Genomic DNA, 20,434 nt, shown 5'->3' on the forward strand with positions numbered 1-20,434 from the left:
GATGCTTGATATTTGCCAGTGGTGTTACTGTACAACAGTGAAGAATTGAAGGACTTTTCAGACTTAAAATATTCCATTCCAGATGAAGACCTAAATTTGAATGGCTAAACTATATATAACTAACTAAACTATATATAAACTAGAAAGCTTTTATTAGAAAATAGATTATCTTCATGTGCAAAGAAGAATTTCTTATGAAACATAGGAGTTGTAAGACTGGGCATCCATGCCTTGTTTGACTTTAGTGAAAATGACTCTACTGGTTTCCCTTGAGTATGATACTGGCTTTAGAATTAAAAGGGTTTTCCCTCTCCTTTCAGTTTTTACTTTGACATAATTTCAGACTTCACAGAAAACGTGTAAGAAAAGTACAAAGAATTTCTAATACTCATCACCAAATTCCCAGGTGTAAGCATTTTACATTTGTTCCACCCTTCTTTCACTCTTCCAATATCCCTTTACTCTGTAATACTTCACTGCACAGTACCCTAAAACAAAAAATCACATACAACAACAACAGTACAAGGATCACGAAATTAACATGAGCCATGAAATTAACAATGAGACAATACATATGTTCTAATCCACAGAAGTGATTCAGATTTCATTATTTGTCTCAATAATGTCCTTTATGTCAAAAGAAAAATCTAAGATCATGTAGTCCATTGTAATGTTTCCTTAGTCTCTAATCTGGACCAGTTCCTTAGTCATTTCTCAGTATTTCAGGACCTTGACGGTTTTAAAGAGTACAGGATTGTTATTTTGAAGAATATATCTCAGTCTAAGTTTGATGTTTCCTCAAGAGTAGATTCAGGCTCTGCACTTCAGGCAAGAATGCTATGGAAGTGAGGTTGAGTTCTTCTTCTAACTGCATACAAGGAAGCACATGCTATCGACTGGTTCTATAACTGGCATGTCTGTTTTCAACATTTGGTTACAGCAGTGTCTACCAAGTTTGTACATGATAAAGTTATTATTTTATCCATTGTAAATAAAAGATATTTGGTAAGGAGACATTTAGAGATTAGGTAAATATTGTGTATGTGTATATTCCATTATTCCCCCTTCTTTCTTCCAAAAAAAGCTGCATACTTTAGATACTCTTTTCCACTGTGCATTTTACCCTTAAAAATGTATTCTGAAAATCTCCCTGCATCAGAGATCTTTCTTTTTCGTTTTAACAGTGCCAAAAAACTCCACTGTGGAACTGTACCACAGTTTACTCAATCACTGTCCTATATATGAGCATTTAGGTTGTTTCCAATATTGTGCAATTACAAATAACATTGTATTGCATAACTCTGTGCACTTATTTTCCTAATGCTGGAGGTATATCTTCATGGCAAAATTCCAGAAGTAGCATGTCTGGGTCAAAACATAAAAACATGTCGTTTTGGGAGATACTGCCAAATCTCCTTCCATGAGAGATGTACTAATTTGTACTCCAACAAACAATGTAACAGTCTCTGTTTCCTCACAGCTTAAGCAAGAGTGTTCTTGTAATTTTTAATTTTTATCGATCTAATGAGTGAAAAATGGTATCTCGGTGTAGTTATAATTTCCAATTCACTTCTTTCATATCTGCTTAAAGTTTCATAGGTAACTGGGTCTATTTCTGGATTTTTATTATATTCCACCGAGCAAGAGACAAGTGTGCTCTCTTTGTTAATCATATTAAGAAAATATGCATCTATGTCTCTTTTATCAAAATGTTTTAAAATCCATTTTGTCAAGTGCCTTTTCAAGAACAATGAAGACAGCCAAAAGGAAAACTTGACAACTGATAGGAACAAGAGAATTCACAGAAAAAGAAATGCACATGGCTCTCAACCCTCACTTGTGAGAGAAATACAAATTAAAATTATCCATATACAAAAATTAACCATGAATCAATGACCTAAATATAAGAGCTAAAACTATAAAACTCTTAGAAGAAAACAGAGGGATAATCCTTCATGCCCTTGGATTTGGCAATGGATTCTCAGATTTGACACCACATATATGAGCGAAAAATTTAAATAAATTGGACTTCATAAAAATTTAAAACCTTTGTGCATCAAAGGACATCTTTAAGAAAGTGAAAAGATAACTCACACAATGGGAAAAAAATAGTTGTAAGTTACATACCTGATAAGGGTTCAGTATCCAGAATATATACAGAACTCTTACAACTCACAACAAAATCAAAATCATCAAATTTAAAAATGAGCACAGACTTGAATACACATTTTCAAAGAAGATATACAGATGGCCAAAATGCACATGAAAAAGATGTTCAGGGACAAGCCCCAGCGGCCTAGTGATTAAGTTAGGTGTGCTCAGCTTTGGTAGCCTGGGTTCAACTCCCAGGCGTGGACACATACCATTTGTCTGTCACTGGCCATGCAGTAGTGGTGGCTCACATACAAAATAGAGGAAGACTGCCAACAGGGCAAATCTTCCTCAGGAAAAAAAAAAGTTTCAATTTCATTGGTCATTAAGAAAGTGCATATCAAAACCACAAGAACTAGGACAGTTCAACTGAAAAATAAAAGTGTTGGAAAGGATATGGAATAATAAAAATCCTCATACATTTCTGGTAGGAAGGTAAAATGCTGCAGCCACTATGGAAAACTGTTTGGAAGTTCTTCAAAAAGTTAAAGTAGAATTACCATATGCTCCAGCAATTCCACTCCTTGGCACTTACCCTGAAGAATTTAAAAACAAGTACTCAAACAAAAATTTGTTCATGAATTTTCATAGCAGCAGTATTCATAGTTACCAAAAGCTAGAAACAACCCAAATGTCCATCAGCAGATGAACAGATACACAAATTGTGATATATACATACAATAGAATGTTATTCAGCCATAAAAAAGGATGAATTATTCTTATATACTACCACTCGGATAAACCTTGAAGAAATTATGCTATGTGAAAGAAATAAAACACAAAAGGTCACATATTATACAACTCCTTTTATATAAAATGACCAGAACAGGCAAATCAATACAAGCAGAAAGTAGATTAGTGGTTGCCAAGGGTTGGGTGGGAGAGGGGAATGGGGAATGACTACTTAATGAATATGAGGTATTCTGGGTTGATGAAAAAGTTTTAATACTACAGAGAGGTGGTTGCACAACACTGTAAATGCAGCAAATGCTACTGAATTATACACTTTAAAATGGTTGTCTGTCAAGTGAATTTCACGTCAATTTTAAAGAAATCTCACTGATGTGTAATTTTTAAATTGCTCATAAAACCAATTCCAAAAATTGGATGAAAACACTTTGTTGAATAGATTGAGAAGAAACAAGCATTCTCATATATTACTGATGGGAGTAAAAATGAGTGCAATTTCTATAGCAAGAAATTTGGCATTATCTAATACAATTACAAATACACTTACCTACAGACATTCTTCCACAAAGAGCAAATAAGGTATACACAAAATATACTGTTTGTAATAGCAAAAGACTAAAAATAATGCAATGGTTTGTTAATAGAAGACTAGTTAGGTAAATTATTATACACATACTCAAGGGAATGCTATGACGCTGCATTAAAAGAAAAAGGAAAAAAACCTGAGAAAGCTCTTTATACACCAGTATCTTCCCTGTAAGAGTGGAGAAGGAAAGAGTATGTTCCTACTTATACATATGGAAATTAGATAGATAGATGGATATACAACAAAGTAGTTAACAGTTAACTCTGGAGATAGACGGGAAGGCTGAAAGTGGTAAAGACTTTTTGCTTTGTATTTCCAATTTTTTTTCGGTTTTTTGAACCATGGGAATGAATTACAAAAGGAAAAATTTTAAAGACTACCAGTTATTTTAAAATTAAAACCCAGTCCAACAAGACACTTACATAGATTAGATGAAATAATATATGTAAAGCACATCACTCAGTACTTGCCTTGCCCATTTTAAGGCTGTAAAATTAAACTTGCTTTCCTTCAACAGCCTAATCTCTTGCCTCACCAGTTTCCATGTTCTAGGATTCACCCATAAACTCTCTGTACTAGTGTGTTCCATGCTTTCTTACCTTCACGCATTTTTGCACAATGTGTTAACTTTGGTCTTTCCCCTCTCTCTTAACTTTCTTTAACTCAGTCTCAGTCTCACCACAGAGTTTCCTCCTCTGGGATGCACGTTCTTACAAACATCTACACATCACACATACACAGAAACACACAGCCTGGGACGGATCAGAAGCCCCTTCTTGTTACTCCCATGGCATCCTGTGGTTAGGAATATAGAATCCAGACTGAGACAAGCCTGACTCTGATACATGAGTTTGGCACTTGCAAACTGTTTGAAGTCCAAAAACTTACCTAAGCCTTTTATTCTCCATTTCCTGATCTATAAAATAAAGATCACACCTGCCTGATAGGACTGTTAACCAATATAAAATAAGCTAATGTACATAAAGCATATACTAGATAGCCATTAAATAGTCATCAGTTTATTATTCTTATAATGGCACAGAGCACTTGATTGAACTATTGGTGTATTTCCTTCTTTGTTCCTTGCCATAAAGCCTCCTTTAAAAATTACACATACTCTAATACTTCCTGGAGCAGAGGCTGTCTTGATAACATTTGCACAATCTGGAATAGTGCTCAGCACAAGGGAGGTGCTCTGTAAATATTTGATAAACTACTTATGTCAATATGGTGATAAGGTAGACAGAAATAAGAAAGCCTTTAAGAAACCAATTTGATCAGTGGTCTCAATAAAAGATCACTGTTCTTTCTGTATTGGAAGGCAAAGAATGGTTATTTACCAACTGATTTACCCCATGTAGCAGAATCTAATCTATTATTAAGACTTATCTATTCCAGAGAATCTCTCAGTTATCTATTAATATAATAAAAATAAATTTCTATTTTAACAAACTGTCTATGGATTTCCAACAGATTGTAAACTTAAGAAACCTGATTGTGATACTTAGGTTACCTTAAGCAAAGTATTTGAGTTTCAAGTACTTCATCCATAAAATGAGGACCAAAATACTGACAAGGATACAAAATAATGAATGTTAACAACTACTACAGTTCCTAAGATGAAGCATAAGTAAAATAATATCAGTAAAATATTAAGCATAAAAGCTTATGATCTAAAAACTGAATTAATAAATTCATTAAATGAATTTTACATTTCCTTCCAAATTTTAAAAAATTCAGAAGTCAGTTAGTTTTTAGGAACAAAATGGACCAGAACAAAATGAAATATCCTTAAATAACTTAACAATAACTTTCTTTATCAGAAAAAGATTAGCACATAAATCGAGGATGAAGTATAAATAACTAATTGAAGGTGAAGTAAATTTAAGACTGATGGACTGACAGGCTCAATGTACATCATTTATTCCAACATTCTGTACCTCGACATCCTGAACACTGGATAAAAAAGTTGATTAAATCCAGAAGTGCGATGTCCCTGTCTTGTTTATATGATTCAATCCAGTCATCCACAACGGACTGTGGAAAAGAAAAAGAAAAATGAAACTTCAAAAAAATTGATATTTATAGCAAATAAATTTCCAAAAAAGTCTGTGGTTTTCTCTGTGTGTCTCTATTTGAACCAAGAACACTACTTACCTGAAATTATTTCTCTGCAGCCATATAAAAGTAGAGATTCCCTCTTTGTTTTTTCTGAAGGAAGATTAGCCCTGAGCTAACATCTGCCTCCAATCCTCCTCTTTTTGCTGAGGAAGATTGGCCCTGAGGTAACATCTGTGCCCAGCTTCCTCTATTTTATATGTGGGATGCCTGCCGCAGCACAGCTTGACAAGCAATGTGTAGGTTGGCACCTGAGATCTGAACCAGTGAATGCTGGGCCACTGCAGTGGAGCACACGAACCTAACTACTGTGTCACCAGGCCAGCCCAAGATTCTCTTATTTTTAAAGGCAATTAAAATGTGAGTAACTAGGTTTCCAAAATGTGTTCAAAATCCACACAATACAAACCTGACTTTACCAATTCCATTAAGTGTAATAATTATTAAGCAACTATAGATACTAATATTCAAACCATATTACAAAAATGACAAAAACTAATTTCACTTACACATAAATACAAACTTTCAAAGCATCAGAAAACCTAATCTCCTAGTAGTGCATAAAAAGAGTACACATCACATATTTAAAAATGCATTTTTTCCAGGAATGCAAGGATGGCTCAATATTGGGAAATCAAATAATTCAATTTATCAAAAAAGGAGAAAAATAAATTAAATGATTACATTACTGGATCTCCAAAAGGTATCTGATAAAATTCTGCAGCCAAGCTTTAAAAAAAATTTCTAGAAAAACTAGGGTTAGATGAAATGTACGTAAACAAGATAAAAACAAAGACTAAAATATATTTGTTATTGAAATGCTTAAGACATTTCAACTCAAAAAGGAAACAAGACAAGAACACATGCCAAACCATTCAACACGGGTTTTCATCTTTAGTTAACGGAAAATCTAGTAAAATATTGGTAAAGACAATTCTCCTTTCCTACAGTTGATAAGAAAATCTAAGAGTCTCTACTAAAGTAGATTAATAATGGAAAGATTTGACAAAACAGCTGACAAAAGACAAAAGTACAAAATAACTTTTTAATACTGGCAATATATAAGAAACATAAATGAGGAGCCTGTTCACAACTAAAAATATCTAAGAATAAATTCAAGAAAGGTATAAATGTCAATGAAGAAAATTATAAAAAATTACAAGATATAGAAAACTACCTAAATAAGTATTATACCACTGATTTTTTTTAAAAAAAGGCTTAGTGTTGTATCAGTAAAGTATTTCCAGATTATTAGGCAAATTTAATGTGATTCCAGTGAGCAGAATTGTTTGGGGTTTTCTTGGGTGGAGGTAGGGAATCAGAGGAAATGCATAAAAATAATTAAAAAAAATTTTTTAAATTCACTTTTATCTCTATACTGAGGTATAATTATATACAGTAAGATGCAAAAATCTTAACTTACCACCTTGATAAAATATTACAAATACATAACACCTGTGTAACCATAACCAAGATGAAAATATAAAACATTTTCATAACTGAAACAGGCTCCCTCATGTTCCCTTCCAGTCCATAATAATGGCCAGATTATTTCACTATTATTCCTTAATAGTTGACATGTTTTTGAAATTCATATAAATAGCATCATCTTTTGATTGATTTCTCTCAATCAAAGTTTTATCAGTGAGTGTCAGTCACATTGTTATATATATCAGTAATTCCTTTTTTGCACTGCTGGGTAGTATTCATTATATTTATATACTGTAATTTATTACCCATTTTACTGTGTGGTTTCCATTTTAGGGCTGTCACAAATAAAACTGTTATAACTATAACTGTATACATCTTTTAATGGACATAAACATTTTTCTCTGTTGTATATATACCTAGTAACAGACTTGTTAACACACATAATACCTGTATGTTGAGGGTTAGTATACAATGCCAAACAATTTTCCAAAACAGGTTTATTAAATTATACTTCCACCAGCAATGGATGAGGATCCAGCAATGTGTAAGATCGAATACTCCACATCCTCACCAATACTAGGTATTATCAGTCCTTTTAATTTGACCCATTCTGAATGAATATACTTCTTCTTTAATCACCTCTTCTATTGAGGAACAACCACATTCCCTTCTTCCATGCAACAGAGAAAACTTTTAGTTAACTTCTGATATACATAACACTCTGTTTTTCTCTGTCTCATCACATTAACATCTTGGAGGTTTTGTTTGAAAAGTAAATAGAAATTTAGAATATTACAGTTGTAGGAAAGAGTAAAAAGAAAAATAAAGAATGGCATGGTATCTGTTCAAGGTTCAGCTCTACTGAACAATGTGTCAGCCCTTGTTGGCTAAGAATGGTGGTGAGGACTAAGAATGGATGCACCCAGTCAAGAGTGACTTTGAGAGTCAGGGCCCAAGCAGAAATGCTTTGTGATCCAGGTAATAAAGTGTGGCACAAAGCTGAGGAGAAAGCCATTACCCTAGTTCTACATGGGGCCCAACACTGTGAGGGCACTCTTAGGATGGTGACCAAAATTTTCTTTAATTCCCAAAGTGATTAGTATCAATGTGTAATCCCACCAGTTAGATACAAAGAGCCCAAAACATTCTGAATAAGACTAAGCAGGGACTTGCATTAGAAATATTAAAACTTAAGACAAACATACTGAAAACAAAATAGTTTAAAAATAATATAGGACTACAAAAGTAATATAAAGAGAATAGAGCTTAGAAATAGATCCAGGTATAATGTAGAACTTAAGCTATGACAAAGGAGATATTTCAATTTTAGAGGGAAAAGGGTGGTTTATATAATAAATGACACTGAAGTAATTGGTTATTCATCTGGAAAAAACACAGTTATATCTTTTAAAAGCTATCAGAGAGATGTGGAGGCAAAGGAATCTAAGGAACTAAACTCCAGAAAGATAAGCCCTTTTGAATTGGCAGAGACTGGTGACTGTTAGAGGCATTGCCAAGTATAGGCATAAGTAGGTGAATAACATATAGGGTCTTGGCTGAGGGACAGGATAAAACAGAAAACTACAGGAGCCACATCAAAATCAAATTACTGAGTATCTTCAATAAAGAGAAAAAATTTTAAAGCAGCTATAGGGTATGTACAGGGGACCAAAGAATAAGAAATATGGCACACTTTTCATCAAAAACAATGAAAGCCAGTGAATAACGAAACAACACATTTAAAGTACTGAAAGGAAGAAAAAACTGCCTATCAGTTGGAAGAAAAAACCATTTCCTGGTTGCCCCACAAAGATCAACAATTGGACACTTATCTACAAACAAAAGCAGCTCTGGAGACCTCTAGAGTCCACTTATAAGTTTTAACAAAACAAAACTGAGAATAATCACACAAGAAGAAAATGAAAGCCAATTCATTTTGCCTGCCTTATCCTATCCTCCAAAACTGGCATTGTTCAGTGCTTAAGAAGGTACTTCTCAGGTAGAAAGATTTCCTCTTGCAAGGAAAGGAAAAGTGAGATAAGCAACCAAGCTTCGCCAGCCTGGAAGTGCACTGCGCAAAGGCCCTGCTTCAGTTTCACCCTGCCCAGACAGCAAAACTGAGAGGTACCGAGCCAGCTAGGAACAAGGGAAAAAAGCAGAAGCTATTATTAGCAGACAAGCAGTGGGAGTAATCACAGTTCACAGAGACCAGCTCTGCGGACAAACTGCAGATTTCTGACAAAGCCCAAGGCCAACACAGCCACTGTGGACTTGCGCAGATCTCGCCAGCTTTCCTCCCACAGGTACTTGCGTTCGCTGATGCTAGCCTAGCTGCCTGACTCTCTCCTCGCCACCACGTAACCCATACCACAACCATCCAAGATCCCTGCAGCTGCACAAGTGCAAGACACCAGCGACCAGAGTCCCTCCACATCCCCACTGGAGCCCAGAAGCCACACTCACAGCCAACTCAGGCTTCTGCAGCTGTGTGAGTGCAAGACACCAGTCTAGCACTTCCCTACCCCTGACATCTACCACTGTGCCCATGCTCAGGACTAGCCCCTCCAGCTGTGCACCACTGGCCTGACACCCATCACTGACCTCCACTGCAGCATGCATGGGGGACATGGAGGAGGGAATATGCAGCCACCTGTGAGGGCAGCAAGAGCCAAGGCACCCCACAGCTGCCTGTGGACATAGATTAGGCCCTGCCTTCTGTCACTGGCCAGCACTACCATGACAAAATACATACTATGCAAACATTAACTATAAAAAAAAGCTGTCATGACTATGTTTATATCAGACAAAATAGAAATCAAGACAAAAGGAGTATTACAAACATATGAAGATATATTTTATAATAATAAAATGGTGGGGCTGGCCCAGTGGCATAGCAGTTAAGTTCACAGCTCCACTTTGGCGGCCTGGGGCTCACCAGTTTGAATTCTGGGTGCGGACCTACGCACTGCTTATCAAGCCATGCTGTGGCAGGTGTCCTACATTTAAAATAGAGGAAGATGGGCACAGATGTTAGCTCAGGGCCAATCTTCCTCACAAAAAAGAGGAGGATTGGCAGCAGATGTTAGCTCAGGGCTAATCTTCCTCAAAAAAAAAAAAAAAGTGGTAAACTCATCAGTAAGATATAACAACTCTAAATTTTTATATACCAAATAACAAGTCTCAAAATACATAAAGCAAAAATTTAAATCAAAGAAGAAATATGCAAATTCATAATCATGTTGAGATTTTTAACACATCTCTATTGGTAACTGATAGAAGAAGTAACACACAAACAAAAAATAATAAGTACACATAAGATGTGAAATAGCACTACTAATAAACGTGACCTAATTAACATGTATAAAACATAACCACCAACAATTATAAAATACACATTCTTTTTAAGTATCCATTGAACGTTCACCAAAAGACCAAAAAGTAAGTCTCTATCAGTTTTTAAGGACTGAAAAAATACAGAACACATTCTCTGGCCATAATGGATTTAAATTAGATATGAGTAACAAAAACATTACCTTAAATATCCCCCAAATGTTTGGTAATTAGAAAATATTTTGAACTGAATGACAATGAAAATACAACATATCAAACTTTGTAGAAAACAGGTAAAACAGTGCTTACAGGGAAATTTATAACTGCAAATCTTTATAAAAGAAAGCTCTAAATAATGGCTCAAGCATTCACCTCAAGAAACTCACATTTCAACACAGGTTGTCCTCATTTAGGGAATAGGGAAAGACAAGCAGTATAACTCCAAGATTACCAGAACGAACATTTTTTTTTTTCCTCCTGCTTTTTCTCCCCAAATCCCCCCAGCACATAGTTGTATATTTTAGTTGTGGGTCCTTCTAGTTGTGGCATGTGGGACGCCGCCTCAACATGGCCTAATGAGTGGTGCCATGTCTGCACCCAGGATCCGAACCCTGAGCCACCGAAGCGGAGAGTGCGGACTTAACCACTGGACCACAGGGCCAGCCCCCCAGAAAGAACATTTCTGATAACATATCCACAGTCAATCAAAAAGAAACTTTAGAATATCTGGATCACAAGTTATAGCCACACAATCATTCTGTAAGCTAGGCTGACAAAGGCTCCACTACTCTCTGTAAGAAGCTTCCAAGGTTGACCCTCAGAAATTAATATCCCGCTGACAGAAGAGAAAAACATAGAAAAGCATGGCCAATTTTCATAATTCAGGTTTGGAAGTGGTATACCACTTTGGCTAATATTTCACTGGCAAGAACTTAACTAACCACATCTAATAGCAAGGGGAGTGAAGACATGGAGTCTCTGTTTGCCAGTACCCTCCTTGAACTTCCTTTACTGTGAAAAAGGAAAAATAAATTTTTAGTAAGTGGCAAGTCATCTCTCTGCCAAGATCTGCCCTTCTGGCTACAAATATTTATATGCAGTCTTGTTCCTACACAGAAAAAATACTCACCTGCATGGATATTGTAGTACTGTTTACTGGGGCAAAAAAACTAAGCAACCTAAATGTCTACAAAGAAACATTTCATTAAGTTACATACAGTAGAATGATATGTAACTATTAACACAAATGAGCTATATTTATATATTAGTACTAATGATACAGGTTGTTCATAACATACTAAGTGAAAAGAGAAAAGTGTATAATATGACTCTACTTTTAAAATAAATGATATCATGTACACACATATATAGTAGCATGGAAAAATATAAATTGCGACACTGATAGATTTGCCCTGAATCCATTCCAAAAAAGTTTAAATCTAAGACTTTACTACAAAGAAAATATCTAAGAACTTAGCCACAGATCCTCAATGAGAAAACCATAACAAACACCATGTGAATCACAGATTACAGTCAAATGACAAAAATTATGACATCTGCTATAATAATGATTTTATCATACTGTAACAGAGGACAGGATAATAAGGAATTTGCAGTAGTTAGAAAAATAACATTTTAAAAATTGAGAAAGAAAAACTAAAGAGAAAACAAAAAAAAAGTCAAGGCTACAAGAGGAAATACAAATATGTAGAACAGAACAGTTAATGTCATAGTTAAAAATGAGTTTTAAATCTGCCTCTAAGCTTCTTATAAGCTAAACGTAAAGAGACACCAATCAGTTCAATCTGGATATCTACACTATACACTGAGTGCATACTCTTGAAATTCTATTAAATAAATATACTCCTTTTGGCAGGCTATTTGATAGGACCTTGGTTAAACAGACAAGGGCATAGAGAATTAGTATTCTGTACTGTTGCTTAGGAGTAGATTCATTTGCTTTGGAGAAAGACAAGCAGATGGCAAAGATAACAGACTATTTGTCAACTAAAGACCCTAACTAGGAAGCTTAAATGAATGAAGGGCCCTCTCTCTTCCAAACTGAGAATCACTGTATAACAAATTAATAGTTAGATGATTTTTTTCAGCATAGCTTTTAGCAATATCATATATGTTTTCTGTGACTACAAATGTAAATACTACATAGGTAGACTGAAAGTTCCTTATTACTCATGAGACGAGGCTGTTATTTTACCCTCAGGTATAAGCTAAAACGTTCTTGATTTTCAGAGCTCTCCAAAGCCTTTTTTCCCCTTGTTGTTGATTTTTTTTTTAATGTAACTCTTCAACGGCTTGGGGAGAAAAACTGATCCTACACATACAACACTCTTTCATTTCTATTTCCATTCCTACCATACTAACTAAACTGTAGTTTCTGGACAATGTGATCACATCATTGTCCTTTTACACAATTATATTATGGCCTAAACTCAGAGATATTTGTTTTTAAGCTCAGATAAATGGTATGACCCTTCACATGACAGACCAAATTTTATTCCATAGCTAAGAATGGAATCACAGATCACGGTATCATTTCAACACCATTTTTCAGAAAAATAAATATTATGCATAGCATATTTCATACTCTCACTTGATACTAAATCTCAGTTTTGTTTTTTCTGGTTTTGTATTATTCTGCTTTTGAAGTAGAAAGCCATTATCAACAAGTAGACTTTGCAATTTAACCTGGTAACCTAAGCAGGTTTAGAGCTGAGCACTGCAAGATAGTGATATATAAATAAAATGGTACAGAAATGGTACCAATAAATTAAAATATTTTAAATATCAATCTTCTTAATCTCAAATTTTTGTAACAGTTCTCTCCAGTTTGTAAGATGTCTTTACATTTGCAATAGTTATCTTGCAGAAGCTCTCATCAGAAGACTTTTGGCAAATGACAGTCTGAATATGGATTCTTAATGCACTCTCCAACACACTCCCATTCAGGACTAAACAAGCAAGAGAGGAAAGCCCAGGATTCAAGCAAGGCTATGGGTTCTGTAGGGGTTGCTAGAGAAGAGAAACAGCACAAAATTAAGTTTTCTTCTGAGCTAAGCATGAGGTGGATAGATACTGGCAAAAAAGCTTAGAAAGACTAGTACTTCCTGTTCTTCAAAAAACTGAAGGCTTCAAAGATTATTGAATCTTCTTAGTAGAAGCCCTCAGGTGTGGGTCCCAGCAGGGCGTGCTGCAAATTCTTGGCCTCAAAGGAACTGCAGGGGACCACCAAGATAAGCTGAGTTGCCTCCTACTCCTACGGCTGGGAAAGCACTAGTCAATTAACAGAACTGTTGGTTAGTGTGATACTCACAGGAATGGAGACCATGGCAATACTTGTTACACATAAATTTGTGCCAATGGAGGGATCCTAATATAGTCATGTGTTGCTTAACGACAGGGATATGTTCTAAAAAATGTGTCATTAGGCAATTTTGTCACTGTGCGAACATCACAGAGTGTACTTACACAAACCTAAATGGTACAGCCTACTACACACCTAAGCTATATGGTACTGATCTTATAGGACCACCATCATATATGCAGTCTGTTGTTGACCAAAACATCATCATGCAGCACATGAATGGAAATTTGACTTGACCAGCGAAACTGAAAAGAGGCTTAAGAAGTCAAAGCAAAATAATATGCCTACAAGACTCAGCAATCAAGGAGAAAGAAACAGTAAATTGGGTGCATATGAAACAGATGGGAAATTTAAAGCATGGAAAGGACTTTCTGGAAGTTAAAAAAAAAAAAAAAGACTTTCAAATTAAAATATTCATTGGATGAATGAAAGAATAATCACTATGGACAGTGAATTTAATGTCCTGGAAGTTGAGTCGGGGGAAAAATCTCAACACGAAACAAAAATACAGAAATTGAATTCATGAGGAAAGGAGCAAAAGATTTGATAGATATACATAGTAGATCTAACAGGCACATACGTTTGAGAAGAAGGAAAAAAAAAGGAAGACAGACAATTAAACTGATCATTTTAACAGGAAAACTCACTGATCAATAAAAGATTAAAATCTGAACATTAACATGGCTTATCTAGTTGCTCCCAGAATTAATGGGAAAATGCTACATATAAGCATATCCAGGTAAAATTCACATATTCCAAGGAGAAAGAGAAAATCTTATAAATATCAGGACCAATACTTAAAGACAGACAAGATATACAAACTCTATCTCCACATACAGAGTATCGAATCTGCATTCAATGCCTCTCTCTTGAGATAAGCAAATACCTGCCAACACCAGACAGTGAGGAAAGCCTCTGTGTCAATTATCAATTTATTGTGCCTCAGCTCCCAAGTTACCCTTTAGTATCTGCTCTATGATAATAGACAAGACTTTATAAGCATTTCTCCTTTGCAATAAGCACTATGTTAAGCTTTATTAGCATACACCTCTGGAATGACACTGCAGGGGGGAGGGGGCTGCTCTTCTTGGTTTAGGTATGTTAAGGTTAGCTTTTCTTGCTCTTGCTGCATAGTCCATCAGCAGTGAGTGTATATAAGGAAATCCAGTGGTGGTCTGTCCCAGCCTCATGCCAAGAGTGTGCAGTTCCTTTGGCAACCTTGTGTTCCAGCCTGGGATGGATGATTATCCTCCTGATACAGCCCTCCTGATGTGGATACTGGCAAGTTTCAGGTCTCATGCCAACAGCAGTGCCTCATCTTCCACTGAACAACTGTCTACCATACTCAACACGACTGCAACTCAGACAGTGTTGTTTCCTGCTGCCCAGCAACTGTGAATCAGCTCTGGCTGAGACAATCCTGTTAACTTCTGTCATTCAATGGGCTGCAATCTCACCTTATCCAACAAGGTCTGAGCCTCAGTTCCAAGTCTGTCTTTCCTTGAGAAATGTCCTTCAGTCTTAGGGTTCCCCTAAGAATTATCTTTGAATCTTTATAGTTATTCCTCTATCATAGTTTACTAATTATTTTAAATAAATTTTACCAATTTCTAATTACTGTGTGGTTTCTGACTCCTGATTGAATCCAGATTGGTACAGAATTGGTCCCAGGAGTGGTTCCAGAAGATAAACCAATGAAGATGAGATTTTGGGACTGGTTTGGTCATGCCCTTGTGATTAAGCACAAGGCTGGTCTCCTTGCCAAGGAAATGAGATGCTAGTAATCTATGGCATGCAGAAGTTTCAAAAAAATCTATCAAGTTGTCACCTGTGGCTCATTGTGATGAAGCATCAACTTAAGCACGTGTCTTGAGAGCTTAAGTGGCTGCCATATTTGCCACAAAGGCAGTAATCATGACTATACGGATAGCAGTGTAAGACAGATTCTTTTGTGTACACTTGGGTACTTAAAGAGAAAATGACAAGCACAAGTCCATTAACTCTCAGCTTAAGGTAAGTCACAGTGCGAAAACCAGAGAGCTTCCAGGATTCCCCTAGAAGAATCTCTTTTTTCTTGTAGGAGTGAGGTTGATATTGCTGAAAATCAAGCCTAAAATTTAGATGTGCAAGTTGCTGAATTACAACAGTTGAATTCAGTCTCATCTAGTTTCTCATTTGAAAGTCAGGACCTTGATCAGGAAAGAATGGGATCCTGAAACCTGGAACAGAGACATCTGGTAGTCCTGGATAAAATTAACATTTTTGAATTTTCCTCCTCCCGCCCCAACCCCTGCTAGTAATTGGAAGCCTCGCATCACTGGAAGTGTTTTCCAGTGTCTGAGAACACTAGCCTTCCTTGGCTTGAAAATCCTCTGATAATCTCATACGGGCAGACGGCTTGAAGGGTGATGCTCATTCTCCTGAAGATCCAGCACAACCAGCCCCTGTTGCCACTAGATCCATAACTAGGGTCAAATCTCAGCATGTTCCGGGGGTATAGGGACATACTATGACCCAGGAGGAAATAGCTTACATACCCGAGGACCATGTGTGGCAATAGATTCTAGAAGTATTTGACCAAGGAGGATGGAATATAATGCTACATCAGGCCAAATTAATTGATATGGATGGGCGCACTTACTAGAGATTCCAGAGTTAATGCATTACTTCATGTAGCTGGAAATGGCTATAACAGCTTATCCGGGTGATGCACTGAAAGCTGGATTTAAAGGTTGAGATGCCAGAGCTTCCCTAGAATTGATATGGATGGAGGAGGAAAGAATCCAACGATTAGACAGTTCAGAATGTTGGACTGGATTTATCAGATTGAGAATGTCATACCCCTAACTCCTCAACTGTGCTCCACAAGAGGGCCCAGAAGGCAATGAGAACCACACTAGTGAAGAGAGGAACTATATACATATCCTTATAAAAGTCTGTGGTTACTCTCCTTTATAAGCCAGGTATGAGTAAGGGCTGTGGCCATTAAGAGTTCCCAGGGGCCGGCCTGGTGGTGCAGCGGCTAAGTGCGCACATTCCGCTTCGGCAGCCCGGGGTTCGCCGGTTTGGATCCCAGGTGCGGACATGTTGTGGTAGGCATCCCACATATAAAGCAGAGGAAGATGGGCACAGATGTTAGCTCAGGGCCAGTCTTCTTCAGCAAAAAGAGGAGGATTGGCGGCAGTTAGCTCAGGGTTAATCTTCCTCAAAAAAACCCCAAAAACTTTAAAAATAAATAAGAAGAGTTCCCAGGTTTCAATGGAGATGACAGGATTCAAGGTAACACAGCCCAAGTGGCCATACTTACTCATTAAAGACAAGGTGGGTACATTATCTGTTATGGACAGCAGGGACATACTGGTAATCAGAATGTCTTGGCCTGTAGAGATCTTTAGCAGTAGCTAATTGAATACAGTGTCCCTAGGAAAGAAATAGGTGGGCAGTCAACTAGACTACTGTCTGATATATATAACAGGGAAAACTCCAGGTCTGGTAGCCAGAAGTCTAACTTGCATCAACACAGTGGAGAGTTATAGCCGTCTCACCAGTTGCCAAACCTGGGTTAGTTCACAGATCCAGAGTCCAGTGAATAAAGAAAGTAGAGATCAGGTCTCTAGAAGGACCCTGAAAAACCACTACAAGTACACACTATACATCTTCCCCTTCTCCTTCCCCAAAGACTTGCAGCCATTAATTAGAGGTACTGTGCATTGTTAAAAGAAAATATCCAGACCGTTCATGCATTAATTGGCACTGTCTCTGAAGTGACTAATTCCTGGGGATTCAAAATGCTACTGCAGTCCACTAGTTAAATTAGGGGCTTCAGTGTTCAGCTGATACATGGGATTGTAACTTAAATCTGACTGAGAGTGAGCCCAAAGAGTCCAGGGACCTATGCTCAGGTTATTTTCCTGGTTCCTGAATATATACTTGGAATAGAGATACTCGGCAACTGGAAGAATCTCACATTGACTTTCTGACCCATGGGATAAGGGGCCTTATGGTAGGAATATCTAAATGGAAGTTCATGGAACTTCCTCTCCTTACCAAGATAAACTAGAAGCAATACTACATCCCTGGGGGAAATGCAGAGTTTAATCAAAGACTTGAAAGAACCAGACGTGGTAAAACCTATTACATTCCCTAAACTCATCAGTTTGGCCAACAGGGAAGTCAGATGGGTCCTGCAGAACAACTATGGATTATCATCAACTTAATCAGGTGGTGGCTTTTACTGTTGCTGAAGCCCCTGGCAATTGATATGAAGCTACTGACCTGGCTAATGACTTTTCTCAAATTAATAAGGACCACTCATACTAAGTTGTTTTTACCCGGAATAGACAAAAGTATACCTTCACATTGTGGCTTCAGCACTGCTAATTTTCCTGCTCTCTGCCACAATATAATTGTCTTGGTTATCTCTTATCCCACAATTTCTGATTCAGGAGTTTAGACACATCTCAGCTGAATCTTCTGCTTAGGATCTCACAGGGCTGCAATCAAGGTGTTTGCTGTGCTGCATTCTCATTTGGAGACTCAAGTCGGGAAGAACCCACTTCCAAGCATTGTTGAAAGAATTTATTTCCTTGTGGCTGGTTGTAGAACAGAAATCCTGACCTCCTCGTTGGCTATTGGCTGGAGACAATTCTCAGGGCCAAGAAGATGCCTACAGTTCCTTGCCACGTGGGGTTCCCCAACATGGTCACCAACTCTGTCAAGCCAACAAGGAGACTCCCTAGAGCAAGTCTATAGTAAGAGAGCATCCCATATAATATAATTAATCACAGAATTGCCTCCCATCACCCTTGCTATAATTAGTGGTTAGAAGCAAGTCACAGGTCTCAACACACTCAAAGGGATGGCTCAAGAACATGAATACTAGGAGGTGAGAATGATGAGTGGTCACACTTGAGTCTGTCCACCACAACAGTCCATAGATAACTTGATCATCTTTATGTTTCACAAAACATCACACTAGTTCACTATTTGGATGACATACCCCACACCAGTGAATGCGCAGACACTTCACTGAGGTGGCCAGGGACTCCTAAATTTTTTAGGGGGTTATCTCCCACCCTCTATTTTGCATTTGTCTTACTAAGATTTTGGATGTACTTGCTACTTCCCACTCATCATATCCAACTAGCACAACGCTGTCAAAAATAACAGTAACTAATTATGTAGCATAAATATCAGAAGAAAAAGCTAAAAGAAATGAAAACATTACTCTGAGGAGCAGGACTGGGGGTGGGTAGGGAAAGACAGGGGACTGCTATTTTGGTTACTGTACCATTTGATTTTTTTTTTAAATCATATACATCTATTACCTAGATAAAACTAAAGTTCAGTTTTTAAAAAGAAGAAAATAAAGATATGGATCAAGAAACACTAGGTGAATAAACCAAAAAAGGAAATGCTGAAGTGGCAATATTAACATCAAACTGGCGTTCAATATCAGAAGCACTAAATAGGAAATAGATATTCTATGATGATAAAGGTTAAATATGCAAGGTATTTAAATGAGTAAAACATTTGCTTTTATAATTTCAGAATTCTCAAATCCAATAATTTTTCATCTAAATTTTTTTCTAATTATTTTATTATGTTATTGCTAATATTTAATTTTTTACTACATCTAGACTTTGGTGTATGGTATGAGGTAAAGATCTGTTTTTTTCCAAGCTGTTAATCAATTGTCAACTATAAAAGAGAAAGGAATAGGCAAGGACATAATTTTTAACGTTAAATTATTATCATATACACTTAGGTCTGTGTTCAGCTGATCCATCTGCCAGGTGCCGCGTCAATAATAATATTTTCTGTTGCTTTATGATACAGTCTACTAATTGGCAGACTGAGTCCCTCGCTATTCTTCATTTTCAGAATTTTCTTGGCCACTTAGGCATAATTTGTTCTTCTCACTCGCTTCAGCAATTTCAAAGACAATCTCTAAGATTTTGATTAGTGTTCTACTATATGCAATGAATTTTTAAAGGTTTTTAAAGGAAACATAAATGGACAATAAATATTTCTGGAAAAATGTAACGTGACTTTCTTCTAATCAAAGAAACACACATTCCTGGGAATTCAAAATGCTACCATTTTGGTCTTCAAAATGACAAACACTATTTTTAAATGAGTCTCAGTGTTCCCAAGGGTTTGCAAAGTAGTTATTTTCAAAGCTGATAGGAATAGAGAGCTATTTGGTAATATTTATACAAAGCCTTTAAAATAATGTATTTTGACCCAGTAGCCCTAGTTACATAAATCCTAAGAAAACGATATGAGCATCAAGATTTTCTAAATGTTTAATTTTATTTATGATAATGAACAATTATAAAACAATCAAAATGAAAGTAATCAAAAGGGAAATGTAAATGCTCCAAATTACGAAAAACTATGCATTAAAATGTCCTGTATTCAAGGAATACCAACAATGGAAAAAATTAATCATTCTACTTTTATAAAACAGGTGTAATTTTAATATAAGCCTAGAACAAACTCCAAACAGAAATACACCAAAATATTAAAAACTATGATTATGGGTGATACTTTTCTGTCCTCCTTTAAAAATTTTTCTAAATTTCTGACTAGAGTTTATATGAGCTAAATCAAAAAGCAATAAATCTTTTAAAAATTATACATCCAAAAGGTGATCACTTTCCAACTATTTACTAAGTGCTGACTATATGCATTTTACTGTGGAAGGTGGTACAGTGGATACAAAAAGTGCTTGCCATAGTTTC

General features: G+C 36.4%; 1 protein-coding gene across 2 annotated transcripts in view; it reads right to left on the reverse strand.

The window, feature by feature from the left end:
* Positions 1 to 20,434, reverse strand: part of STAG1 (stromal antigen 1) — a 366,619-nt gene that overhangs the window by 198,450 nt on the left and 147,735 nt on the right. For both annotated transcript variants that reach the window (XM_046647396.1, XM_046647405.1), the window contains one exon: positions 5,368 to 5,464. In XM_046647396.1, coding sequence (XP_046503352.1) covers positions 5,368 to 5,464 — 97 coding nt within the window. The remainder of the gene's footprint in view (positions 1 to 5,367; positions 5,465 to 20,434) is intronic.

The sequence above is a fragment of the Equus quagga genome, chromosome 1, assembly GCF_021613505.1.
Source record: "Equus quagga isolate Etosha38 chromosome 1, UCLA_HA_Equagga_1.0, whole genome shotgun sequence".
Lineage (NCBI taxonomy): Eukaryota > Metazoa > Chordata > Mammalia > Perissodactyla > Equidae > Equus > Equus quagga.